The 27,894-nt window shown below is 38.3% G+C and overlaps 1 protein-coding gene and 1 long non-coding RNA gene across 8 annotated transcripts in view; one reads left to right on the top strand and one right to left on the bottom strand.

Annotated features, from left to right (window-relative positions):
* Positions 1–13,341, bottom strand: part of SENP1 (SUMO specific peptidase 1) — a 46,436-nt gene extending 33,095 nt beyond the window's left edge. Inside the window, exons 1-6 of one of the 6 annotated variants that reach the window (XM_045523627.2) lie at positions 13,212–13,341; positions 9,227–9,274; positions 7,668–7,798; positions 6,499–6,583; positions 5,616–5,657; positions 1,211–1,370 (exon numbers count right to left, since the gene is read on the bottom strand). In XM_045523627.2, the coding sequence (XP_045379583.1) occupies positions 1,211–1,370; positions 5,616–5,657; positions 6,499–6,583; positions 7,668–7,798; positions 9,227–9,230 (422 nt within the window). In that variant the 5' untranslated portion in view covers positions 9,231–9,274; positions 13,212–13,341. The other 5 variants (XM_045523625.2, XM_045523628.2, XM_045523629.2 and 2 more) reach the window with 5 other exon arrangements.
* Positions 13,342–13,581: 240 nt separating this feature from the next.
* LOC123619523 (uncharacterized) lies at positions 13,582–19,652 on the top strand. Of its 2 annotated transcripts, XR_006728170.2 has the most exons (4): positions 13,582–14,061; positions 14,783–14,946; positions 15,124–15,246; positions 16,647–19,652. It is a non-coding gene; the product is annotated as an uncharacterized LOC123619523 (long non-coding RNA). The 2 variants fall into 2 exon arrangements; XR_006728171.2 differs by having other exon boundaries at positions 13,582–14,946.
* Positions 19,653–27,894: the final 8,242 nt, after the last annotated feature.

The raw sequence follows: 27,894 nt of genomic DNA, 5'->3' as shown, positions 1-27,894 counted from the left end.
ACGTACTAAGAATTACAGAGATGATCTCTGACAGGTGGGAATATAATGTTTTCATTTTTTATTTGTGCTCATCTGCATTTTCTAATTTTGTACAAAGCATGTGTACTGTTTCTGTAATAACGTTATTTTAAAACGTAACAGTATGGCATTACTGAGTAAAAAAAGCAACTTGTCAAATGATGCATACAGAATATCTTTAATGAAGATAAAACAATATTATACATTTTATAGTATTACACAGCATATATATCATGCTATACATGAGTAAGAGAGAGGGAAAGGAAACAAGCATAGGAAAAGATTTGGAAGTAAACACACCAAAGGGATGGGAATAAGATTGTGGGTTATAGTCAAAGGATCTTTGGCTTTATTGGCAATGTCTGAATTTTTACAACGTGACTATATTAATGAATTCTTACATAATTTTAAAAAATATTAAAAAGTGGGGAAGACAATCCCTGGGGGCTACTCACACGTGTTTCCAGAGTCCATGTGCTGATAATCATAAAATAAAATAAAAACTATCTTGTTGGTTTCCACCAACACCAGGAAGCTTAGCTTTGACTAAGTAGGAAATTAAATGATCCCACATACCTAAAATCTATCACCTGAGTAATATTTAAGAGGTCATAAGTACCACATTAAAAAGAAATATTTTACTAATCAAGTTCTTGAGGGAAAAGTTTCTAAGCCAAACTTTATCTGCTTTTAATAAGCAGCATAATTTTGGTGAGGAAATAGGCAGGATTTATGAGCTGTGCTAAAAGGATAAAGTTCTTTGTGACTCTATTTTCTAACAGAAGTAGTTGACTAAGACCATGAGGTATAAGGCTGCTTTGGTTTAAGTCAGGTCTCTGCTTATGTGAAAGCCTATAAAACGTGCTGGTTTCTTTGCTACTGAAATTGCAGAAACTGATCAACTTTCACTTTAAGGTTTATAATAGCCTTACTGATCATGAAGGGGCCCAATATACTCATATCCACAAAGATTCCCCTCAAAATTCTCTCCCTCTAATGATAAGATTTGGCTGCCACCAAAATTCACACCAAATAAATTCAAAGTTGAAAGTTCAAAATGAATTTGTCCTTAGTTCTATGTTAAAGTTCGAAACGGTGTTACTATTTTAAAATGCCAATGTAAAAACTATCTCATAGGCATTTCTCTTATATTGGAGGAAGGGCTTGTGAACTAAGCAGCCAGAACACGTACCTTGAGGTCTTTCGGGTTTCGAGGTAAAGACTTCGGCTGTTTCTTGATTTTTGTAAAGTTGAACCTGATGCTGGAGTGGAATTTCTCCACTGGCCATTTGCACTCTGGCCAAAGGTTCTTAGGTCTCCTGAGCCAAGAAAACTGTCTGAAGAAGGGTTGTCTAAAAGAATAAAAGTTTGAATAAATTAAACAAATACCTATAGTGGTCCTCCGTATGACTGCAACCATGTCCAACAATGTATTCCAAAGTAATGTGGCATATCACCATGTCTCTCATGGAAGAACGATCCCAGTCTCAACTGCCAGTAAAGTCTGCAGTAAGGGAACTTCTACAAACTATAATTGATTCAGCCATACTAACCTGAAAATTGATGAAGGAGCTGAATCCTGCCACAGCCATGTGCCTTATCTGCATCAATGTGACTCCGTGGTGTCCACCAAAAGTCAACATTTTACCCCAACTATATCTTGCAAGCACTCCCAGGCCTGGGCCTGAAAGAAGGTAGGCCAGACCAGTAAGAAAGCAGGTGGAGGGCCAAGGAGAATTGTAATTCAAATGAACAACAGTTATTGCTTAATAAGCAGCTGGTGTCACTTTCTTGTTTTTAATTACCATGTTCACGACTCAGGGGCTCTGTCTAAGAGCAGAGATAACCTAATTGCTGCTTATTCTGGCCGGCTTATGGCAGGAATGACCCATCATTTGCATCTGGTTCTAGTATAATAACCTTTCAGTCACATAATGTCGTAATTGTCAGATGTATCAGTACTCTGATGCTTGCTACTGCGATCAGACTAAGTGAGGGTTAACGATTATTTGAATTTTCTGATTCGTGGCTTAAAAACTGGGATGATAAACATCTTCTAAGGTTTCGGCTTGGAGTAGAATAATTTCTATACTCTCTTTTCCCTATCAGCAGGATTGGACAATTTAAAACAATGCCTTAAAAATAACTTCAGATGTTAGGCTATGGAACTCTGAGAAGCACCAGAGGAAAAATGAGAATATAATTCTCTACTTCTGAATTTTTGTCTAATACCAACATCATTTTGAAGATCCCCTTTCAAAGCATTTTACTAGAGAACTTTACACATTATGTATTTATATTATTTAAAATATATAATGTAGTTTTTGCTACTCTATCCAGAAAGTAAGGCAGCTGACAAAAATATGTTTCGTATTATGGGTTTTTTTTAAGTTGATCAGGAGTATGAGAACTTAGGGTAAATGAGATAGGAAAAAAGCAGTAGTCGGAGTGGTATTAGTACTAGTTGATGCACCAGTGGATGAACTTAATGTAATAGTTTTATTAAACTTACTTTCATAATGAATTACAACCTTTTTCCTTTGTAATCAATACCTATGCTTAACATCTATTACTATTACTATAAGAATGGAGACATGAGACTAATGAAACTGAATTTCATTAAAGGACCAGAAAATTGTTAATCTGTTAACACAAAGGAGTAACAGTAGAATCTTTGTCTCTCACAGTCTTTTGCTAAAATTTGATTAGGGAATGATCTAACTAGAGACGTCTACTTGAGGAATAAGTGTACGAAAAACGCAGATTACGCTGACAGGTATGAAATTTGAGACCAAGGATAAGCCAGAGTAGCCTCCGCACTGGCATCTGACAGAGGCTTTAGCTTTAAAATTCAAGGGAAAAGCACAAGATCAGGCAATCTGCTTAACCAGAAAAAAGTGGTTCCATCCCCACTCAATGAAATCACTGAATAGTCCTCTATTGCTCATGTGATCGAACAAAGCTAGAGAGGGACCAACAGGGGGCTGCAGACATTCTTCTTTGGTGATGGTTTAACCTAGTAGTCTGTCATCACTAAGAAGTCAGGTTGCAAATGCCACAAATAAGATTACTTTTTATGTGTATATACACACACACAAAACTACAGGGAAATACACCAAAAATTTAATTTTGGTTGTGTTCCAATGATAGAATGATGGGTATTCTTCTACTTTTCTCTACAAATTTTCCCCCAGGACAGGCAATACTTTTATGGACATAATGAAACTTTATATTAAAAAAAAAAAATGTGTCAGACAATCACCTACTACGAAAGTAACCATCGGCTTCTATTAATGTTCAGATTTATTTAGTTATTATAAATATAGGATACTTTAATTCCTCTTACCTACTAAATGCCAGTTTGGCAACCTAATTAATATTTTTCAAAGATAAGACATTGATATGATTCTAAGCATGAGCAAAATCATTTTTCATCTTAAACTATTTTTCTTTAAGGTTTCAAACATTTTTTTTTAATTGTGCTCTTAATAAAATCAAAAGGTCTTGAAGTCTGACTAGCACTAAATTACTAAAGTAAAAGTGTAGCATTTTCTTTGCTTTCTACATTAAAAAAAAAAAACAAAACAGTGTTTCAATAGTCTAATCTTGAGTGGATCAAGAAGCAAATATTTTAAAAGCTTGAAATAGACAGATCCAGTAAAGCAGTAAATGGGATGCTTCAGATCCTTTAGATTCTAAAGTTTGGGACTTTCTTGTGTTTGTTTTCATCTTAGTGGAGGAGGGGACAGCAAGGTGAGACAGGAAACAAATACCAATGCAGTCAGAATGAGAAGACTAAGGCAGATAAACTGGGGACCCATGTCTAGCCCAATCAAGAGGTAAGGCTCAAGGTGACTGACCACAGAAATCAAAGTGGAAATTATTGGGACAGAATAGGAGAGAGACAAAATTCTGCAGGACCTGGAAGAATTGGAATGGGTATGGCAAAGGAACAAAGTTAAAAAAAGTACACAGTAAAAAGCAGATTTGAATTAAAGTCTTTATTATAAGAAGTAAGTATAGAGACCCTTGGCATTCACAGATTTAAAATTCTGATTGTTAGGAAGCAACCTTGGAGGTCTGTGACATGCCGTAAGTTTGTTTTGTCAGGGACTACATTAAATTTGACAGAGGCACAAATCTGAATCCTCTGCTTCAGGCTGTAATTTAGAGAATGAATCTAATAGTTCAGCACCCTCATTTCAATATGGTTTTATTATTCATTGTTAGTATTCTCTGGGCATCATCATGTATAAAGGTAACTGTTAAGAAGTAATTCTTTTCTTTTCCTAAAAAAAATGGTTTTCAAGTGAGAGATAAACATTTTGATGTAATATTTTGTTATGGCAATCAACTTATGGTATGAGGACATAAAAAAAATATAATCCTCAAGAATCATGTAACGGAGTAGAAGGCCAGGAATCTGGTCAAATAGCACCAGAGCTAAGAATATAGGGATATGAGATGATCTCAGATATATCCTTTGTGAATATCCAGGATCTACTGAAATTTAAAAGAGAAAAGGTATATATACAAATGTTTTTAAGTCATGTTATTTATAATAGCTGAAAATGGCAGGGGTGAAAAGGACATAAATCATAGAGAAAATGAAGCAAATGAAGGCATGGGCTTATATCCTAAATCACAGCCCTCTGGATCAAGCTATGTTTCTACATTAAAAATTTTTGGAATTTTACAAAGATAAACTGGTATACACCATGTAGTGCTTCCAAGTACAATCTGAAGCAGCATCCTATAATCAAATATATTGATATAGCTAAGTGAAATATATAACTGTATTTACAGAGATAAATAAAAGACAGAACAGAAGTAGTTTCATGTCAGTTCATGTAGGTTTTGCTAAGTAAAACCAGCTCAGGTCAGGTTTTGATACCAAATAAATTACAAAAAAAATTTTTGGTTTTCAGAGCCTCCTGGATTTTGGAATTGCACATAAAGGATTGTGAATGTGCGTATCAATTTCATAGATTATTAGAAATCAACAGGAAAAGGTAAATATGAAGAATAACATATAAACAGAAAGTAAAAAAAAACTGGGCTAAAAAAAGATCATATATTCTGAATCATACAATGTGTTCATGGATACATACTTAGATAAAAGACCGAAAAGACCACAGAGTTAAGTAAGAAGTGAGCTAACGAGGAGATTTTGAGTACAATTTGAGTATAATTTTCTATATATGATTGTTCATTATTAAGCAATTATTTTAAACTAAAACCAAATATTCTGTCCAATGGTAGATCAGCATACAAAATTATAAGCAAACACAGCCTAAGTTCAAATGAAAATATTAATGATCTGATTTCATTATCCACTCAACTGTCCTTCCTCTAGAATTAACAATGAGCTATCAAACCAAATTTCCAGCTCTCTGCTCATCAGAAAGGCCTTTTCAACAATAATGATGGCAGAGTTACTTTCTAAAAAAATTAACTGATTTTTCTATACAAATTATGCACATACTATGTGGAGACCACTTCCCGCCCCAGGAGAGGAAATCCAGTGCCCCGGGTAAAGTACCACCCACTAAATGACATTTAAATATAATATAAATCTAAAAGAGCATCATACTAACGTCTTTTTAGGGGAGGAGATCTCATCTTGCTGACATAGAATCCTGAGGAAGCCAAATAACAACAATAATTATTATTTGCATTTCATATTTATTATCTCAACTTATCCTTATAAATACCCCACTGAGGCAGGTTTAATAGTATTGCTAATATTCCCATACTTGTGGTCAGGTGAGAAGATTAAGGCATGAGGAGTGAAAAGACATGGGAAGACCCCTATAATCTTCCTGGGTCACACTGCCAGGAGGCTAACCAACAACAAACTTAGTTTCCTCAAGACAGAGGCAGATCATTGGATATCCAGATCTTAGGAAGGGGGCAGATAAAAAGTCAGGCAGGCCAGGGGCTAGGAATAGCCTAGAGAATGCTGACTTCTGTCATGGATCACAAGTTGAAAAGGTAAGCCCTTGAATACGCAAGCATGGCTGTGGCAGGTGCTAGACAGAAACATGTAAACATTTCCTGCCCTAGTGGAGGGACAGCTTGGGTAGAAATAAATCTTCAGGATTTATGGTTTCACTCAGAATATAAATAGGCTAGCTCCGTGCTTTAAATCAATACAAAACAAATATCCTTCATATCACATACACATTTCTTAAAAAAAAAAAAAAAGAGCTGTACTGCTTTATTACAAAGGCATAATAAACAAGTAGGAGAATGGATTCCAAAAAAATCTTTTTCATTAAAAAATATTTGGTTGAGACTAGATCAGTAAAGTACCATAGCAGTGACACACACACACAGCTTATTAAAATAATGGTTTAGTGGAGAAAATACCATTTTGCTTCTGACATGTTTTCACTTTTAGAGATCGTAAACACAAGCAATTTGCTAGGAAGAACTCTGAAAGGTAGAAATGCCCTGACTCCAAGTAATGTGTCATACCTGAATAATAATTTGGATTATAAGCTGGACTTCTTGTAGAACAAGTATAAGATCGGTCCAAATTCCCTTGCCTGGAAGGTAAAATCTAAACAAAACAAAAGATATTTCTTAAATCATATTTTTGACAATAAAATGAAATAAAAATTTATACTAGGAAAATATATTCGATTATACAAGATTATGACATATTTCAAACTCATATAATTAATTATATTTATACATTATAAATAAAGTAAACTATATACTAATAAGAAAGGAAAACATATCAACAACCTGATGAATGATTAAGGCTTCAAGGAGGGAAATGGGCAAAATTATGTTATACAACTTCATTCAAAGAATGCTCATTAGAAGGTAATATGCATTTAGATACATACCCTGCTCTGAAAGCCAGCTGTATCATACATCAAACAGGCTGACAAAATCAACCTGGTTTTTTGATTCTTCTGATAACTTTCCAGAGATAGTTCTTAATCAGGTGTGGTACCACAACCCAGTGGATACAAAATCAGTTATCAAAATGACTATGGGAGGCAGATGATACTGGTATTTAGTCCTCAGAGTCCAAGGATGCTAAATATTCTGCTATTTGGGATAGATTCACACAGCAAAGAATGGTCTCATCCAAATTAGTCATGGCCTTCCTACTGAGAAAGACTGTTTTCTTAACAGTATTCCTCAAACCTTAATGTGCATATAGATCAGCTGAAGATTTTTTAAAGTATAGATTCTGATTCAGTAGGTATGGGGTAAAGCCTGAGATTCTGCTTTTCTAACAGGCTCCCAGGTGATGCTGTTGCTGCCAGTCCTTGACAAACTAAGCTTCATAGAACAGAGAAATCTCAGAGCTGCTGTATATTTTCACACTCCTCCCACACCTTGTTTAATGGTCAGAATTTTAAGACATCAGTTTAAAAGAGCACTGATCTGTGCACCAGTAATTGTAATATTCAGAAGAATAATAGTCTTCTAAAAAGTACTGTTCTCAAAGAATTCATACACAGCCTGATTCTTAACTTTAATGTATCAAACAGAATTTCAAATACTAGAATTACTGATTCTAAAAAGTTTACATATGTTTGTGCTTTTGAGTGTGGCACTTAAACTACATCAGGTGAAAATGTAAGACAAAATAATTCATTAATTAAGGAAAGAAAATTATTACTAACCTGATGGTCAGAAAGTGAAAGCTGGTCCTCTTGAAAACCTGTTTGTGACAGGAGATGGGTTTTGAATATGGAGTTGTGGTTCACCAAAGTTACTTCTCCAGCATCCATCCTCATCCTATCAGCAATATCATCTGGGGAAAGGGTCTGGATTAGTTCAAATCATGTAATTCTTCAATAACTACTTTCTTATGAACCAACCTTTTCACCTAATAAAAATGATTCTCAAACAGCTCTACAGTCAAATGAAAGCTCTCCTCCATAACTAACTATTGGCAAGTAATTTCAAAATGTCATTGTCAAAAAAAGAGTCAACATGTGCAGAAATTGGTTAATTTGAAATTGACTGAGATTATCTACTAAATAGTTCAAAACCTGTACAAATAAAAAGAGTTTAATTCAAAGTTTTAAAAGTAAGGAAACTTTCCCCAAAGAAAAATTTGACTGTTTTTTAACTGCTGAAAAAATTTCAAATACAAAAAAAAAAAGGGAAAAAATTTCACCATTCAAAACACTCTTAACCCTGGTTTATTTCCTCCGTTTCAACTCAAAAGGTGCTTTAAAAATTAATCCACCTGAAATTTTTTTCTGCAAAAAGCATAATTTATTCAATGTCTCTTAAGAGGATATCAACTCAATTACTATAATATCGTGGTAGAACCTTACTTCACAACCATTGTGTGACCTTTGTTAATAAAAGAGCCTGAATAGGAACAAATAAGAGTAAGGGAACTCAAAGACTTACACTGATTATCAGCAATGAGAGAAAAAGGAAACAATGACCAGGACAAAGAAGGGAGACTAAGTAAAAGGAAAAAACAGTAGACAGAAGACTAATGTGGTTTTCGAAGGAGCATATAGGATGTTACAAGATCTACGTGTACAGATTTTTCAACCTGTTCCTAAATTGGTTACTAGTCTTCACCTTATATTGATCCCCTTTACAGATATAAAGTTCTATGAATGGAAAATATTCCAGTCACAATTAATTCTCAGTGCCACTAGCTAAATGAAATTTTTAAATGCCCTTAATCAAATTAGTCGTCATACAGAAGGCAGTATAACATAGTAGGAGAGAACAAGGACCCTGGAACCAGGCTGCCTGAGTTTAAATCCTGGCTCTGCCAGTTATAAATGTGTGAACCCAGGCAAGTTTCTTAAGTTCTGTGTGCCAGTTTCTTTGTTGATATAATGGAGATAATAACAGTACCTACTAGGTCCTATTAGGAACCCTTGTAAGGTGGTTTTAAAAAATTAAATGAAATAAAGTATTTTAAGTACTTAAAGCAGCGCCTGGCACATAGTGATGTTTGCTACTGGCTTTTTCAATAAAATGAATAAAATGCTTTAAAATGATGCTATACACAATATCCCAAACAAAAGAAAATTGTTAATAAAGTATTATGTATACTGTATTACAAAATTAGGATGAGATCTCCCTTAAAATTATTAAGCACAAAGATGCAAATATTGAAAATGTTAGGAAAACCTATTCTTTCACTCCAGATTAACTAATCAGAGTAACTAAAAGGATTGAATGACTATTTCATACTAAGTCTTACCCATGTCAGGTCTTTTCACATCACTGACTTTAGCAAAGATACAAAGTCCTATAAAAGAAGACGGAAAACAGAAGTGTTACTTTCTGAAACATCTCTTTCATATAATTATAGAACAGGGAGCCACTCAGATGTGACACTTGTATTCTTAGTAGAGAAAAATATAAGATGGCAAGTCAAGTTGATAGGAAGAGAATGGAATCTAAAACTAGCCTGAGGTAGTTCGAAACATTTCTGCAATCTGTGCTACACTAAATAGCAATTACACACTACTCACAGAATCACAGAATATTACAGCAAGAAGCAGGTTAAGAGAGCCAACCCTTTGGAGATTAATTTGCATATGATCATAAGTTAGTGACCACACTGAAATTACAACCTAGAAATTCTTCCCAATCCATTGCTCTATTTCTTCACGCCAAAGCATTTATAAACAAGTGACAGATCTGTGGTAGTTCTATAAAGACTTCTCTTTCATACATCTTATACAGCAGCCAAACATAAAGCTACTTATTTCTGAGGACAATCAAGGACTACTTCAAAGTTGTACTAAGTACTTTCTCCCCAATCATTAATCAAACTGTTCCAAATCAAAGCCCCTTTGTCTAGATTAAATTACTTTCTCTTCTGATGTATCTAATTTGCCCAGAAAAAGGAAGTTAAAAGCCTAACTGGTGGAACTAGGTTAATAAATGCACCGTTGGAACAGACTTCTTGGCAGATTTCCAAGAGGAGGAGACTAGGGATGCTATATATATATATATATTCATAATCTTATCACCATATTTTTAGAGATTGAGCACTTCATCAATTACATAGTACTATCAGGACTTCAATCTTCTGAGGAGACTGGATGATGATCATAGGTAATTCTTCAAGGTCCCAATAATAAAGTGCATACACAAAGGAAGGCAGCTTGAGCTTTTCTTGGCATAGGTACAGACTAAGCAGAGTAATCACCCGATTACTAGTCTTGCCAGGGAGGATTCCCAAAGAATTTAAGCCTTAGATTTAGGCTTCAAACACACAACTTAATAAAAGGCTTCTATCTGGTAATCCTCCAGGTTATTCTTTGCCCTTCTTTCTTTTTTAATAAAGCTAAATTCCCTGGGTCCCACATTAAGGGAAAAAAAATCCTATCAACCAATAAATTAGCAGCGGCTTTTTCACATTTCACTCTTTCAGGCCATTTCATAATTGTCATAACTAGTCTTTTCTTTTTTTTTTAAACAAAGCCACAATTTTAACATTTATCATATTTAAAGTTTCAAAGCACACCTGTTTGGCTTGGGTGGGGAAGTTTGGTTTTTTTTTTTCAGGCTTAGTTTTAAAATATTTGATCATTTTCTATTGTCCAATCATTTCAGCACTTCCAAGGTCCCTAGAACACTTTGCCTCCCTTCTCCCTCTGTCCTCTAGCTTCCCCCAGCTCTGGGGGGTCCATGGGCCAGGATTCATCACTAGCCTTTTTTGTTGTATTAAGAATGCCAATTTAAAAGTCTGGTGCCCAGCAGAACAATCCCATGTTAACTTCCTTTGCATTGCTGAAGTAGATACGAAGAGGGAAGCAAGCAAGAAATCAAAGAATGTTAGAGATTATGTCCAGAGATGTTAAGTGACTTGCCTGAAATCATACAGATAGGGCAAAGGGAAGACAAAAAAATCCAGGCACCTTCACTTCCAAGCAAATGCTCTTTCAACAAACATCACAAAATTCATATCCTTTAACATACCCTTCTTCAAGGATTCACACATACACTCTGGCAAGATAAAAGTAATCCCTAGCTAATTCTGGGGAATCCACACTGTTTTATAATTTTAATAAGTAAAACCCCACATCTACATTTTAATACAAATACATCCAGCTTCTTCAGTGTGCTCATGTCACTTTCATTTTGCAACTTTGCATTTACAGTGGGAGAAAGGCTATTTTATACCCCAAGATTCAATATGATATGCTGGACCTGGAACCTCTGATGCCACCAAATTCTTGCAAGCATAAGAATTTTTTCCCTTTAAGAAGAGTATTCTAGTAACTCATTTCCTAGCTCACACTGGTCATTTAATTTACTGAAAGAATGTAAGTAGTCTCAGGTGTTCAGGTGAAGTCAGGTTAGTAGCTGAACACAAGATAAGAAATCTTAAAGAAAAAAAAAAAAGCAAAGTCCTGATGGTAACACAATGTAATAAGTATGGTAAACCATTTATAAGTTTACAGATATACAAAGAGGTGATCAGAAAAGTGAGTGTTTAGTGCTATGGTGAAGTTATTAGAAAGTATATATTGAGGAAAGGCATTTTACAATTAGCTTTATGAGAAACCAAGATGTAGTTAGAACAATCTATCGTATGAGAAGGGTGTAGAAGTGATCATGTGAATCACCCTACTCTGAACTCTGGAAACTTATGTATATGAAACAGTTTGTACTATATCATTATGCACTTTTTTTCATATTTTTACATGGAATCTTTCCAATTACAGTCTAACACCTTAAACACTAAAGAATCACCTTGTTTCATACACAAACATTTACTGTGCACCAATAATATACAGGTTAGGAGATACAAAGATGAAAAAGAAAGGGTCCCTGCTGCTGAGAATCTCCCTATCCACTGGAGGAAACCAGAATCATTAATAGATACTTACAGCAAGACAATAAAGCTGGTGCAATTGGTAGGAGATGTAGGAGTCAGGTAAACAAAAGGAAAGACTTTCAAAGCAGCAGTCAAGAGCTACATCACCTTAGCCTGAGGTAGAAGAACCTGTTTTTTAATCCATTTGCTCCCTCCACATTTAAGTCATCAGATGAGTGATACAAATTAGGTAGAAATGAATGAGGTTTCTCAAGATAAAAACAAGAGGCTTCCAAAATGGAACTAGAGGAAAAAAAGGGAATCTCTAAATTGGAAAAAGGTTAAGGGATCATGCTTAAAGAGATGCTTAAGGTTTCACTCTAACTGTAATTTCTAATTCAGTGTAGTCTATCTTTCAACACAAGTCCTTAAAACAAATTATCTTTATAAAGAATAAAGATTTAGGAGATGATGCGATCTACTCCATTCAGAACATGCAACTGGAACAAGGACTCTAAGTCAAATAATTGGCAGCCTATAAAAGGCTTTATACAAATTTTACAAGAATCACCACCACCCCAAATATAATAAGTGTACCAAACATGAAGTGAAATGACTTTAACAAGGCTGACTTGAAAGTGATAAAGTAGCAAGTTATTGCCAACAAGATAGTGGAAATACTGCAGAGGCACCGATAAACAGAAATCACCAAGCTCAAGAGAAACTGGGCATATGTCCAGAGAGATCACGTTAGGGTACACCAAGAAAGAGACGGTTCAAGAGAATTACCAGGAGGCGATGAGCCAGGTAAGCAAGCGGTGGCAGTTAAGGGGATTTTCATAACCTGGTCCAGACGTTTCTTTCTGGTGGTGGCACTAGCGATATCACATCTCAGGGAGATACCACAGAGTCAAAGAGTTGGAGAAATGTTTACGTGAGACGCAGAAGTAGTCGAGAAATATCATTCAGGTCTCAAGGAAGGCGGGAGGTGAAGCAGGTATTAACAGAAAAGCTGAGCTTTCCGGTGAAAACAGCTTTCCCTTGAGAGAAGCCCCCGCTCTGGCGGGAAAGCCCCGAAATCCCAACCGGCCCTTTCCCCACAAGTAGGGCTCGGTGCTGAGATGGAGCCAGCCGTAACCGCAAGGAGACGGCCTCTCCCCGACCCGGGAAAAAGAGGCCTGTAGGAACGGCCTCGGGAAACCTAACTAACGGCCACCCGCCAGATCGCGGCCGGCGGACAGCAGGGGGGAGGGGAGGGGGTCCCAGGGGGCGGGGCAGAGGAAAAAGCGCCGTCCCCACAGTCGTCCCCGCTTCCGCCCAGCCCAGCCCAGGCTTCGGGGCCCGGGCCCGCGCTGCTTCCCGGCCCAGGCTCCCTCCATCCTCACCCCTCCCCCAGCTTCCCGCCGCCACTCACCGAACCGGAACCGGCTGCTATGCGAAGGGGTTTCCGGCCGGGCGCGGAACGCAAAACCCGGGAACCGCCGCGAACCGGAACCGCCTCCACAACACCGGAAGAGCTGCTCGGTGGCGGCGGCAGAGGAGGGGGGTGGGGCCGGAGGTCAAAGAGCAGAGTTGAGGAGCCGTGGAACGCCTGCGCAGTGTGGCAAGGCCTGAGAAGCTAAGGGAGCATCTAAGGCTGTAGTCATAATTTCTCTGTTCCCCTTTCAGTTTGAGCTTTTTCTTGTTCTCGTTCTTGGAATACTGTTAGTGTGCCCTATCGTCCTTCGCTTTTTTGTGTTCCCTCGGCCGCCTTACGCGCCGCCTTCTGGTTCCGCTCGGCGATTTTTGCCCACGCTCTCGTTTCCATGGAAGCTTTTCGCTGTGGTCTTGGATCTGCCGGAATCTTTGGCTACCTTGACGGAGACCTGAGAGCTAAATCTAGCTCAGGCTATATCATGTTTTATTGAGGATCACAGAACGTTAGTGCTTGTAGAGGTTTTTGGAGATAATTTAGTATATAGGTCTGAGAAGTGGAGTCATTTCCGAGAGTTACAAAGTACATGGCAGATCTGGGACTAGGAAACAGGTTTCTTAACTTGCAGCCTTATACTCTTTGCACCACAGCATGCTTCGCTGGTCATTGGGGCAAAGTGGGAAAAACAGCATGTTGGGGTTGGCTTAGGTTAGACTCTGGAAATACGTAGAAACTTTCAGAACTTTGGAGGAATTTGAAACACTTCTCCAGGATGTGTGAGGAAAGCTGTCCAGGGTCCAACCCAGGATTCTGCCCTATGGACATCTAAATGGCCGTCGTGTTGTTCCTGGTACTGAACTGATTAATCTTTAATCTGTGCCATAATTTTTAAGAGAAAATAATGAGGAGAAATGTGTGTTCCTTCAGACTTTTTATCAAGCTACTCAACGTGATGGGTACCGTGACCCAGGCCCTGTCTAGAAGTCGTAGAGAAATTCTAAGTAAGCACTGTAGACGCAGATGACAGCCACAGTCTGAGCTCAGACTTGAAGAAGGGAAGCCTCTGCAGGCCCCCAGCCTTTTAGCTACTCTCAGCTGCTAGAGAAGGAGATGCTTGCTGAGTTCAGGATATCTTGCCCTGTCAAATGTATAAAAGTAGATTATATGTATCACTTCATATGTTGACATTTAATACTGTAAGGTCCTACGGCCCGTTAATATTGAACATACCTGGTTCATGTCACTTTTGTCCATCTTAATCATTCCACAGATCTGTTGATTTGGATTAAACTCTATTTCTAGGAGACAACCATGAGTGAAAAGGAATTTCATCTGAAATTTTTCATGTGTGTGATTCAGTCTCGCCAGTTAGTCAGGACTCCTCAGAGAACAGGTACCATTGTCTGCTGATCATACTCCAGTGACAGAGGGGTTCTCTTGCAGGGAGTTTCAGTGCAGGATATGAGACTTGATGATGTAAAGGCAACCTTCAGGGGTCAACTAAACTTGCTTATTCCACCCCTGTTGTGATAAAATGTTTATGACTGGGTCCTGTCTTTTCCTTGTACAAGTATCAGGTGAGATTTTGGACTGATATGTGGGGACAGGCCCCAGGTATATACGGAAGACTTGGGGGTTAAAGAAGAACAAGATTTATTCTCTTCCACCCTCAAAGTATCTTGTTACGTGTTCTGCATTTCCCCCATTTATGTCAAAGGAGTAGAGCCTTTTTGAGGTAAGACAGTTGTTGACAAAAGTCAACACTTCTCTAATTTTTCACTGGATTTATGGGGAGAGGGTGTGGGAGGCCCTGGACAGCTAGCTGAGAGTCATAGGGAAAATGAAAGAGAATAAGGAGCACTCCTTTCCCTGAATTCCACCTTGAGGATGACCAAGATATATTGCTTCTCAGCTGGGGAAGCTTCAGCTTCCAGCATGCTCATGCAAAAGCGACCATCTGAGACAGATGCCTTGAAGAGTCTAGATTCTGTGGAAGATCCAGACACCGTGGAAGGCATACCTGTTTTTGAAAATGGTGAGGCTTGCAGTTAAACAAGAGGGAGGAATGTGGAAAGGAGTATTAGAAAATGAAAATTTTATGCATAGCATTATAGATTAGGATAGACCTACCAAATTGTAAATATGAGTTAAGACACAAAGGAGAAACTGTGTGTGTGTGTGTGTGTGTGTGTGTGTGTGTGTGTGTGTGTGTGTGTGTGAGTGAGTGTGTGTATGAGAGAGAGAAAGTAAGAAGTCATCTGTAAGACTGTAGAAAGAGGGACAGTTCCCTCTATGAAGAACAGCTTGATTTAGTCAATAGTAAGTGAGTTGGCTCCTATTATCAGCAACCTTAATATGTAAAAAGTGAAACTTAAAAAATGCATTAAATTAAGAAGTTATTATATTACAAAGTAATTGCAAATATTGTAAAAAAAAAAAGACTTACCTTCAGAATCCATTTAATAACAAATTTCTTTTATATATTTTAAGTACTGTCAAACTCTTAAGCAACTTATGTGAAACTTCAGAAACACATCTCTGAGTTTCTTCTCAACTTAAATACATCTGTATTGGAGTCATTTAACTGCAAACATTTATTGAGTTCCGCTATGTGCCCAATAATACACTAGAAATAATAGACAGTTACATACGTGACATAACTTTGTCATTGTTCCAGTAGTTTACAGTCTGGAAATGCCTTAGAGATTATTTAGTTCAGCTCCTTATGCTTTCAGAAGGAATTTAGGTCTAAAAAGGTTTTCCTCAAGAAGTTAACAAATTCACTGGAGTAATCACTTCCAGCACCTACAAAATATATAGTAATATTTATTCAATAATTTTTGAGCATTTGTTATTCGAAGTCATTGTACTAGACTCAGTAGGAGATGAGAAAATAAACTAAGATACTTTCCCTGTTTCCCAGGAGCTGATGATCAAAAGAGAGATAATATGAGACAGAGCTTGATAACTTTGGTTCAAAGATATTGAATTCAAAAGAGGATGTCTTGGGGATGTAGGAAGGGAGGGGCCAGCTGACTGTGAGGCAGAGCTTCGCTGAGCTCCAGCATGGAGGCAGGGCACCATGGTCCAAGATCCAGTCCTACACTTTGAAATGGCATACACTCTTAACTTAGTTCAGTCTCATTAGTGTACCCAGAGTTAACCAGACCCACAAGAAAATGGTTTATGTACAAGAATCCCAATTTATTAAGCTTTTAGGACAATACATATCTATATATGGCAACTATGTGGGGTCTATGTCCCTTTAATCAGACTTGCTTTTCCCACGCATAAAAAGCCGCTAAGTAAAGAAATAAGCCCAGCTGGTGGACTTGTCCTACAATGCCCTGAATTTGTACAGATTAGTTCTTATTTGCCTTCATCTTCCCTGCTTTTCCCATTCTTATTTTGCCCTATACCTAATACTCACCTCAGACCTGCTTTGCTCTGATGACCTGTTTGGACCTGCTTCTATGGTTTGAACTCAGCATTATCCCATGGACAAAATTTTGATGTTCAACTTCTGCCTTTAAGGATTGAGGCTTCAGGTAAGAGCTACTTTTCACCCTTCTAGCTCTCCCATTAGAGATGGAGAGTCAGATATCTTCCCGATTTGCCCCATTGGGACCTCCATTCCTCCTTGTCTGCCTTTCTCCCTGCTTGCTTCCCTCCTTCATTCCCTCCTTCTTTCCTTACATCCTTCTTCCCTCCCTCCTTTTCTTTCTCCCTCTCTACCTCCCTCCTTCTCTCCTTCTTTTTGTTCCTTCCAAGAAAACTTGTTGAGCATATGCTATGTCAGGCACTGTATTTGGCACCAGGAATAAAGTAAACAAAATGGGTACATTGCCTGCCGTCATGAAGTTTATAGTCTTGTGGGAGTAAGATGTAATCACATGGTCACACACATGGTTAGAGAATTAGAACAATGCTAGTACAATGAAGGGAAACAGTATCATGTAACCAGAGTATAAAACAGCATAAAAAATGGGAAGACCTGAGAGATGAGTATGCATTAACCAGGTCTGTAAAAGGGGACAGTAGACTCTGAAATGAGGAGGAATTTGGTTCATTGGAGGAGCACAGAGGTCAGTGTGACTTGAGTGAGTGGAGGAGGAGGACTACCTGGAGAGCCGACTATAAAGATAGTAGAACAGTCATATCATGCTATGCGTTCTTGGTCTTACTGTTCCCAAGCTGTGGGAGGTCACTGAAGCGTGACAGGATCATATTTGTGTTTTGAAAAGATCATTTTGGCCTCTGGGTTGAGGATGCATTAGAGGGGCAATAATCATTACCTGCTTTGGTGGGATGGATAATGGCACTGCCTTGCTTCATTCCTCAGTCTAGGCACTGCAGCCCTATAGGGCATGAGTGAGGAAGTCAGCCATCAAATAGCATGGTTGGCAGAGGTGAGCCAGAGCTACTGATGCCAAAACACCCCAAAACCCTGGCCTGATGTCCCTCTGTTGCTGCTGCCAGCCTGAAAAATTCATGGGGACTCCCTTCAAGATGTTCTGCTCCTTGCTTTAAGTGCACCTCTATATGGAGGTGCTGAGCTCCAGCCTCAAGAAAAATGGAATACATTTTGTTTCTAGTCTCACACCTGGCAGGGAAACTGCTAATTTCTCCAACTCACTGGCCATCAGTAGAGACAGCTCTGAATGAGGCAAGCTGTGTGTGTATGTATGTGTTTCTGGCCTATAGAAAGTCATTTGGTCCTGCAATGGGGCACAGTGAGGGAGTCAGTTGCCTAGGCCCCTAACCTTTGCAAAGAAAGGTGGTTAGTATTCCCAGATAGCTGAGAGTGTGAGACAGCTACCTCCAGGACAAAGGCTTAGAGGGCAGCAGGCAGCTTTCTGGGTCAGGCTCTGGTCCAGCAGATCCAACTGCCTACTAGACCTAAAGCCTTCCCTGTGCATAAACCTCTCCTGCTCACTGATGGACAAACAGCCTAGGTAACTTGTGACTGCTGGGACCACTTCTTATTGGGCAGCTAATGGGGGGAGCATCCCAAGAGAGTAGTGTTACACCCATCTGTCACAGCTTCCCCTCACCCCCAGGAAGCATAAGACTTTCCTATCATATTCTTTGCTTCATCGAGGCTGTCTATCACCAGCATTGCCCATGCCCCCACTACCTTTCTGTTCCCTTGACAGTACACTCACACCTTGGTAGTTCATGCAGACCAGGATGAGAAGTTACCCTAACATTGTGAGTGCAACTGTTATGTAGGGGTGCTTGCTTCCCACAATGCAGGTTCCTTCCAAGCAGATATACTTGTTTTTTGCATCAGAGACAGGATCCCCCACATATAGACACTATGCTATAGTGATCCAAGAACCTGTATTATTGCTAAAGGAAAATCAGTGGGAGCTCTGCCTCTATCAAGATTGCCTTAATCTCAACCTAGTCACTATTCAACATAGACCTCCTGATCCCAACCTTCCAGGACCAGCTCCAGAGAACTTGAGTTTCCATGAAGCTGAATCTCTCAGGGCTTTTATAATGTCAACTGAATTGGAAAGATCACTGAATGGGAAAATAGGATTACAGATGCTTTTCTTCCAGTCAAATATTCAGGGATACCAGTAGACCTGTGAAACACTTTTTTCATCTTCCATTGATTAATAGAGATGATCTTATTTATCCTCTTGGACCACTCTACTCTGGGTGGTCCCATATTAAACTATCTCTCAGTTAATCCTGGGAAATGTATTTAAGAGCCTAAAGGCATATTTCTGAGACTTGTTAAACAGCTAGACCTTTCACATTGATGAGGTGTTAGCATATCAGAAGTGGAAGACTCCCAGGATTATCTTGTATAATGATTATTTGTCTGCTCTGCTCTGATATCCCCCTAAACTTACTTCTTTAAGAAGAGAAGAAGTTTATCTGGTCCAAGCTTTTGGCGTCATACCTCAGCTGAAGACTTTGTTTTCCTCTGCCCTTACCAAGACTTGAAAGTGATTCAATGTGCGGTAGACTTGTTACCTATAACCTCTTCCCTGAGCCAACTTTCTTAAGAAGTTGATCCTAATTGGCAGGAATGACTCTATAGGAATCATGCAGGCCTTTGAGACATGCAGATTTATTCTTCAAGTGATGGTGTTCTTGGACCTCCACAATTTAGAACAATGGTTCTCAAACTTTATTGTGCATCAGAATCATCTGGAGGGCTTGTTAAACCACATTGCTGTGCCCCATGCCCAGAGTTTCTGATTCAGTAGGTCCCAGGTGGGGCCCAAGAATTTGCTTTTATGACAGGGATCCAGGTGATGCTAAGCCAGTGCCCTATGTCAGAAACTTTAATATTAGTGGCTAGTAGAGGCACTGCAGTGTTTCCAGGAGTCATCATATCCCAGCTAGAGCTAACGATGACTCTCCAGTGCAGACAGTGGTTTCATGGCCATGCCCAGGGTCTGTCCTCAGTGAGCTTACGTTCTACTGGAGGAAAACAAATGATAGCATATTAGTCAGATGAGATTCAGAGGTTGCACAGAAGTGAGAGGACCAGATAGATATTTATTTCAACCCAGAGAGAGGCCCATACCTAATTGCTGCATATGTTTCACAACATCAACCCACCAAGTCACTGTAACCCATTTACACTTCTGATTCTGGTCCAGAGGAAATCTTGGTGATCCTCTGGTATGACACGCCTCACTTCTTCCTGCCTGAGAATCTTTGCATTTGTTATTCTCCCCATCTGAAAGCTGCCCTTCCAACGGTAGCATGGTTTTCTCTCTTGTTTGTTCAGACCGCTTCCTAGAGTGCCATCTTAGCAAGGTTTTTCCAGAACACCCTGCTTTAGATAGCACCCTTGTCACTCTGCTCTTGCTTTATTTTTCTTCAAAGCATTTACCAATATTTGCCTAATTAGTTCATTGTCTGCTTTCCTCACTATTATATAAGCCCCATGAAGATAGGCAGGTTTTTTTTCTTTCCAATCCTGGATCCCCTTGGAGTCTAGGACAGTGCCTAACATGTAATAGGTGCTCAATATTTGTTGACTGAATACATGAAACCTATAGTATACTATTTCCATTTCTCCTGGGTTAGAGTCACACCTGTATGACTGACATACCTAATTCTCACTCCTAAATGTCCTGGTACACCATCACTAGCATCATCAATATCATCTTTATCTTCTCACTAAATATAGAGGTCTAAATATAGATCTGTACCCATTCCATCATCATGACACCATCCTAGTGGTAGTGAGTGGACTCATGAATATGGCATGCAACATACTCTTAATTGCCCCTCATTTATACCAGCCTTTAGTAATCACTGTCAAAGAGATCTTCTGTCTTTATGAACTACTCAGATTCCTGGTAGTAATGTCTAATTTCATCCTGGTTTGGAGGATACTCTCCAAAGCTCTCTGTATCTTCATTTACCTACCACTACTTAACAGGGTTAATGGGCAGAGTGTATGAACCAGGTATTTTAGAATACCTCAGTTGGTTTCCTCAACACCTATCTAGCTGCTGCGGAATTCTCTTTAAACATCTTCTTCTACTTCTCTCCCCAGCATGCTTCCTTTCATAACAGTTATATTTTTTGCCCCTAATGTTTGCCTGGACTTCACACCAGCACCCCAATAGCTGTCTGATATCTGGGGAGCTCTGGGAAGTCTAAGAGGACCTTCTAATTGCCCTTCTGTACTCTGAGGATCAATGTAAAGAATATGTCTTTCAGGAGGAGGGTATAGCTGAAGTGGTAGAGCACATGCTTAACATGCATGAGGTCCTGGGTTCAATCCCCAGTACCTCCTCCAAATAGAAATAAATGCATAAACTGAATCACCACCCCCTCATAAAAAAATGAATATGTCTTTCATTGCTTGGTACCAGGTTATGACATATAAGTTGAGCTGTCATATAAAGTGGCTCTTCTTTATGCACACTAGCTTTACCTGATGCTGAAAACAAGACCACCACCAGGCAGTACAAAGTGAAAGAGTAGCGGACTTTAACCACATAGCCTTCTGGCCAAGTCCCCTAAAGCCTGAATTCTAGCTCCCAATCCTGACAACTGAAGAAAGCTGATTATATTTTTGACAAAGTTCTGGATTTCCAGCAGTACCCTAGCTAATTCCTATTCTTGAGTCATTACAATGGACATATGCTGCCTTGAGTAGCCTATCTGAGGCCCTAGGTTCTTTTCCATTGCAAATCCAGGACATGTCAGCTTTCTCCTCTGGAGGAAGGGTCCGGGGTGCCTTTTTCCAGCCCCATTAAGCCATACCAGCAATGAAAATAACCTTGGAATGAGGGCAAATTCAGCTACTGGCTTAGTTTGGTTGCCTCAAGAATCTTTGGTACCATCTCTTGTTTGACTGTCTAACTTGCTACTTTGCACTGTGATTCCTGGTCCTAATTCTGCTGAACTGTGCACTTTACTCCTGACACTCTCCTTAGGCACCCTACCTTGTATGACAATGTTTAGACCCCTTTCTCTTCTTCCTTAGTCACCATACTGTTTACCTGTAGGCCTCATGTACCAATACCCTGCCCTGAGGGATGCCTCTCAGCCTCCCCAGTTAGAGGCCTGAGGATTGTACATATGCCATATTTTCTAGAACTTCCCAGATCTCAAACATTCTCTTCTGTCATCAGTCTGACATCAAATTATGCAATCAAATTTTGATTCATAAGTCATCCATAGCTAGCTAAAGTATGCCTTCCAAGTTGTTAAGGTTCCTGGGAAACTATATTTGAAATTTAAAAGTTGTTTGATAGACAAAAAAATTACAAAAAAGTGAAGGTATGGTCTTGTAGTTGAGGATTAAAATTAAGGAAAATCCACTTATAAGGAGCTATCATGGTTTCATCATATTATCCATTTCTCTAATACTGGAATATGTGTATCCAATGGTGTGCTTCTCTCAAGAGTACTAACTAAACACTGCCAAATTCTTTCTAACCAGGTCCCATTTTTTAACTCCATCTACCCTCAACTAATATTTATGGATAAGAACTTGATGTATTATAATTGTTAAGTGGGTTATTGATTTCTTCAATTATATCCCAGGTCCAGTGAAATATAAACTTCCTATGAACCTTTGATAGTCCTTCTAGGTTATAAACTCCAGGAGAGCTTGGTCTACCTCAGCACCTGGCACGGTGGCTGGCACATAATGAGTCCTCAATAAATATTTGTTGAATGTATGAATAATAATGAACAGAAGTTTCTGAAGATTCTTATCAGGAAAACATTTACAGCCATTTCTTAATATGATGTATTTCTTCCATTAGCTACTCTATTTTGTGTTTTTGTTTTTGTTTTTGTTTTTTACTAATTTAGCTCTTAGCCCTTCTTAGGAAGGGGTAACTTTCAAATTTCAGCCTTTAGATTCATTGATGGAATAAGGAACTACAGAATGTGTGGGAAGCTTTTCTATCTTTTCCCTTTTCAAATTTTAAAAACATCCTTATTGAGATATAATTTACATGTCATAAAATTCACTCACTTAAAATTATGATTTGGACTTTGGACTTCCAGCTTCCAGTTCCCCATATAAGGAGCTTGGAAGTCATCACTCCATCCTAACAACAAGTAAAAGTAAAAAGACTGAAAAATCAACAACTGTTCCTGGATCCATAGGAGAGGGGAGGACACAGGGCATACAGCTGATCCCAAAACTGGAGGGACAAGCAGGTGAATACAGTTCATCACAGCTTATTGGAGCAGAGACCGACCCATGAACAGAAACCTCCTGGGGAACCAGTAAAGGGGCAGGAAAAACTGAACTGTAATGGACAAATTGCTGGAGGCTCAGTGTGGACAATTCTGGGAGTTGAAAACTACAGGGGAACCTAGTTAAAGGGGCACCCCCACAGTATTGTGAGATTTACTTCCGGGAGCTTGATCAGATTCTCATAGTGAATATCAGAGAAAAATCCCCTTGGACTTCCAGCAGTAGGGGAGAAGAGGAACCATTTTGAACTAAATCGAAGTACTTTGTTCTTCTTAACGAGGCTTACCTTCAGGGGAAACTAGTTAACCAGAGCCTAACTTATTGGGGTATTATCAGAGTCTAACTGATCTGAGGAAGGGAAATACCCAACTCCAGCCCACTCTAGCTGTCCTGTCCCATCTAAGGTGGTGGGGGCAAGGGAAGGCAGAAAAAAATAGGACAAACACTTGTGAAATTTGTAGTCCAGAGACATAGTAGTAGGCATGTAGTCCAGGCTCAGTAAAAGACTGAAATTAATCATGGGACTATGAAATGCTTTCCTTCCCCCAACACCTCACCACCACTTTACTAAAGTCCTATTTACAGCACTTTCTTTTACCTGGCATATCATGTCTGGCTGTCAAGAAAAATTACAAGGCATATAAAAAGGCAACCCTCCCCCCTACAATTTGAAAAGACAGAGCAAACATCAGAACCAAACATGGCAGGGATGTTGAAATTATCAGAGCAGGAATTTTAAACACTACAATTAATGTGATAAGGAGTCTAATGGATAAAATAGATAGCATGTAAGAATGGACAAGCAATATGAGCAAAGAGATGGAAATCCTAAGAAAGAACCAAAAAGAAATGCTAAAAATAAAAAACCCCACTATAACAAATTAAAAATGCCTTTGATGGGCTTATTAATACACTGGACATAGCTGAAGGAAGAATCTCTGAGCTAGAGGCTTTATTAATACAATACTCAAAAACTGAAAAGCAAAGAAAACAAAGACTGGAAAAAAAAAAAAAAACCAACAACAGAATATCCAAGCACTGTGGTACAACTGCAACAGATGTAACATGTACATAATGGGAATACCAGAAGGAGAAAAAGGAGAGAAAAGAACAGAATAAATATTTGAAACAATAATTACTGAGGATTTCCACAAATTAATGGCAGACATCAAACCACAGATCTGGGGAAGCTCAGAGAACACCAAGCAAGATAAAGGCCAACCGGAAACAAAACATCCCACACCTAGACATATCAATTTCAAATTACAGAAAATCAAAGATAAACGAAAAGTCCTGAAAGGAGCCAGGGGAGGGGAAAAACACCTTGCCCACAGAGGAACAAAGATGAGAATTACATCTGACTGCTCCTTAGAAACCACGCAAGCAAGAAGAGAGTGGAGTGAACTGTTTAAAAGTTGGGAGAAAAAAAAACACCAGTCTGAAATTCTGTACCCTGAGAAGTCATCCTTCAAAAGTGAAGGAGAAATAAAGATTTTCCCAGAACACAAATTGAGGGAATTTTTTTTTGCAAATCAGTCTGCTTTGCAAGAAATGTTAAAAAGTTCTTTAGAGAGAAGGAAAATAATATAGGTCAGAAACTTCTATGTAAAGAAGAGCATCAAAGAAGGAATAAGTCAAGATAAAATAAATACTTTTATTTTTCTTATTCTTAGTGGGTCGAACAGATAACAGTTTGTTCAAAATAATAGCAACAATGTATTCAATTATGTATGCTTATGTATATATCATGTGTGTATATATATGCTTATGTATGTTTATATGTAAGTGAAATAAAAGCCAGCAATGATACAAGGGACGGAAGGAAGGAATTAGGATTATTTTGCTATTATAGATATTCATACCACCTGAGAAGTGGTATAGTGTTATTTGAAAGGGGACTTGGATTATTTGCAAATATATATTGCAAACTCTAGGGCAACCACTAAAAAAAGTTACAAAGTTTTACTGATATGCTAAGAAGTGAGAGAAAATGGAATCACATAAAATGCTCATTTAAAACCACATGATTCACACATACATAAACATTCATACATTCGTACATGATAACATAGGCACCAAGATAGGCCACATTCTAGGCTATAAAAAACATCTTAACTAATTTAAAAGAACAGAAAACATACCATGGCCTCTCTAAGACCACAATGGAATTGAATTAGAAGTCAATAACAGAAAGATAATTGGAAAATCCCCAAATACTTGGAGATTGAACATCATACTTCTAAATAACACTAAGTCAAAGAAGGACTCTCAAGAGAAATTTAAAAATATTTTGAACTCAATGAAATGAAAAACATAACTTGTTAAAATTTGTCAGGTACAGTGAAAGCAGTGCTTCGAGGGAAATTAATAGCATTGAATGCATATATTAGGAAAGGAGATGATCTAAATCAATCATCTAAATTTCCACCTTAGGAAACTATAAGAGAAGAGCAAATTAAATCTAAAGTAATCAGTTAAGAATAAGATTAGAGCAGAAATCAATAAAATTATGTATCAGTACTTCAATCTTTTTATTGCCAAGTAATACTCTATTGAATGGATAAGCCACATTTTATTTATCCGTTCATCAGTTAATGGACATTTGGCCTGTTTCCACTTTTTGCCTATTATGAATAATGCTGCTATGAACATTGGTGTACTTTTGTGTGTGTGTGTGTACATATGTTTTCATTTTCCTTGGGTATATATGTAGGAACAGAATTGCTGAGTCATATGGTAGCTCTATGTTTAACATTTTGAGGAACTGCCAAACTGTTTACATGGCGACCACCAATTTTACATTCCCACCAGCAATACACAATGGTTCCAGTTCCTCCACATCCTCTCCAACACTTGTTATTCCCCTCCCCACCTTTTATGATATTAGCCACCCTAATAGGTGTGAAATGGAATCTCATTGTGGCTTTGATTGGAATATTTCTAATGGTTAGTGATGTTGAGCATCATTTCATGTGCTTATTGTTTATTTGTATCTTTTCTTTAGATAAATATCTATTCAAACCCTTGCCCATTTTTTTTTCTTTTATAATATCATAATTTTATTTGGTATTTCATTGCACAGAATGTATTTTTGAAATTAGTAGACTTTATTTGCTAGAGACGTTTTAGGCAAATTGAGTAGATTGCACAGAGAGTTTCCATACATACTCTCTGTCTTCTGCTCAGTGTCCCTATTATTCACATCTTGCATTTGTGTGGTACATTTGTTACAATTGATGAACCAATATTGATATGTTATTATTGACTAAAGTCCATAGTTTACATTGGGGTTTACTCTTTGTGTTGTACAGTTCTGTAACTTTTGACAAATGCATAATATCATATATCCCCCATTTCAGTATTATACAGAATAGTTCCATTGCCCTGAAAATCCCTTGTGCTCCACCTATTTATTGCTCCATCTCTACCCCAAGCCCTTGGCAACCGCTGATCTTTTCACTGTCTTTATAGTTTCACCTTTTCCAGAATGTCATATAGTTCGAGTCATACAGTATGTAGTTTTTTCAGACTGGCTTCCTTCACTAAGCAATATATATTTAAGGTTCCTCCATGTCTTTTCTTGTCTTGATAGGTTATTTCTATTGTTGAATAACGAGGAAATATTCCATTGTATGAATGTACCACAGTTTATTTATCCATTCACCTTTTCAGGGGCATTTTGGTTGCTTCCAGTTTCTGGCAATTATGAATAAAGCTGCTGTAAACGTCCATGTTTAGATTTTTGTATAGATGTAGTTTTCAACTCATTTGGGTAGATATTTAGGAGTGTGGTTGCTGGATCATATGGGAATATTATACTTAGCTTTGTAACAAACTGCCAAACTATCTTTTAAAGTGACTGTACTGTTTTGCATTTGCACAAAGAATGGGAGCTCTTGTTGCTCCACATTCCAGTCAGTATTTGGTAGTGTCAGTTTTTTTTTTTTTCTTTTTCATTCTAATAGATTGTAGTGGTGTCTCTGCTTTAATCTGCAGTTCCTAATGACATATGATGTTGAGCATCATTTCATATGCTTATTTGCATCCATATATCTTCTTTGGTGAGGTATCTATTGATATCTTTCACCTATTTTTAAAATTGGGTTATTATCTTTTTATTATTGAGTTGCAAGAGTTATTTATGTATTCTTGATACCTGGTCCCTTATCAGATATATGATTTGCAAATATTTTCTCCCATTCTATGGGTTGTCTTTTCACTTTTTGGATGGCAAGTTTTGCAGCACAGAAGTTAATTTTGTGTAGTCCAATGGTTTTATCTTCTAGTCACTTGCATTCTTATTGTTTGCAGAATGTGCAGGTACAGATACAAAAGTAAGCAAGCGGAAGGGCAGTAGAAACAGCAGGGAGATGAGAGATGACTGTGGAGAGGCACTGAAACAAAGACGTAGGTGGAGCAGTGCAGAGTTAAGAGGATCTGAGGAAAGGATGCACCTCTTGGCATTGGCAGTACTGTTCCCAGGATGGATTCTGTTTGCTTTGTGGCCCACCAGATATGCTTGCTTCACTATCAGAATCCTGCAACCCTTCTACTGCAGGCTTGAGAATGGGGCTATCACAGCAGGGGTATTGCCTCTTGGTACTCTCATTCCTAGTTAGCTTTTCTGTATTTTCTCTGAGGAAGGTATGTAAATGTAAAAGGAGTTTTTGAGGTCCCTCTATAGAAAATATCAGTGATCAATGTTCCTCAAGGACAGGATTCTGTTGCATGTATCTTTTCACCTCTCAGCACCTAATACAAAACCTGGCACACAGACTACCAATACATGTTCATAGAGTGATAGGGCCGGACGGGTAGGTTTATTAGTTGCTGAGGATGTTTGAATGCAAAGGGGTCTCAGGCAGTCCAGGCTAGGAAAAAAATGTCTCTGCAGACAAGAAGGATTTCTGATTCCCACTGCATACAGGAGCTGACGACTCCCGAGATAGATGCGGGGAACCCCAGAACCTTCTGGGGAGT

This window comes from Camelus bactrianus, chromosome 12 (genome assembly GCF_048773025.1).
Source record: "Camelus bactrianus isolate YW-2024 breed Bactrian camel chromosome 12, ASM4877302v1, whole genome shotgun sequence".
In the NCBI taxonomy this organism is placed as follows: domain Eukaryota; kingdom Metazoa; phylum Chordata; class Mammalia; order Artiodactyla; family Camelidae; genus Camelus; species Camelus bactrianus.
Note: the sequence above shows the minus strand (reverse complement) of the source record. Positions and strands in the feature narration are given on the sequence as shown.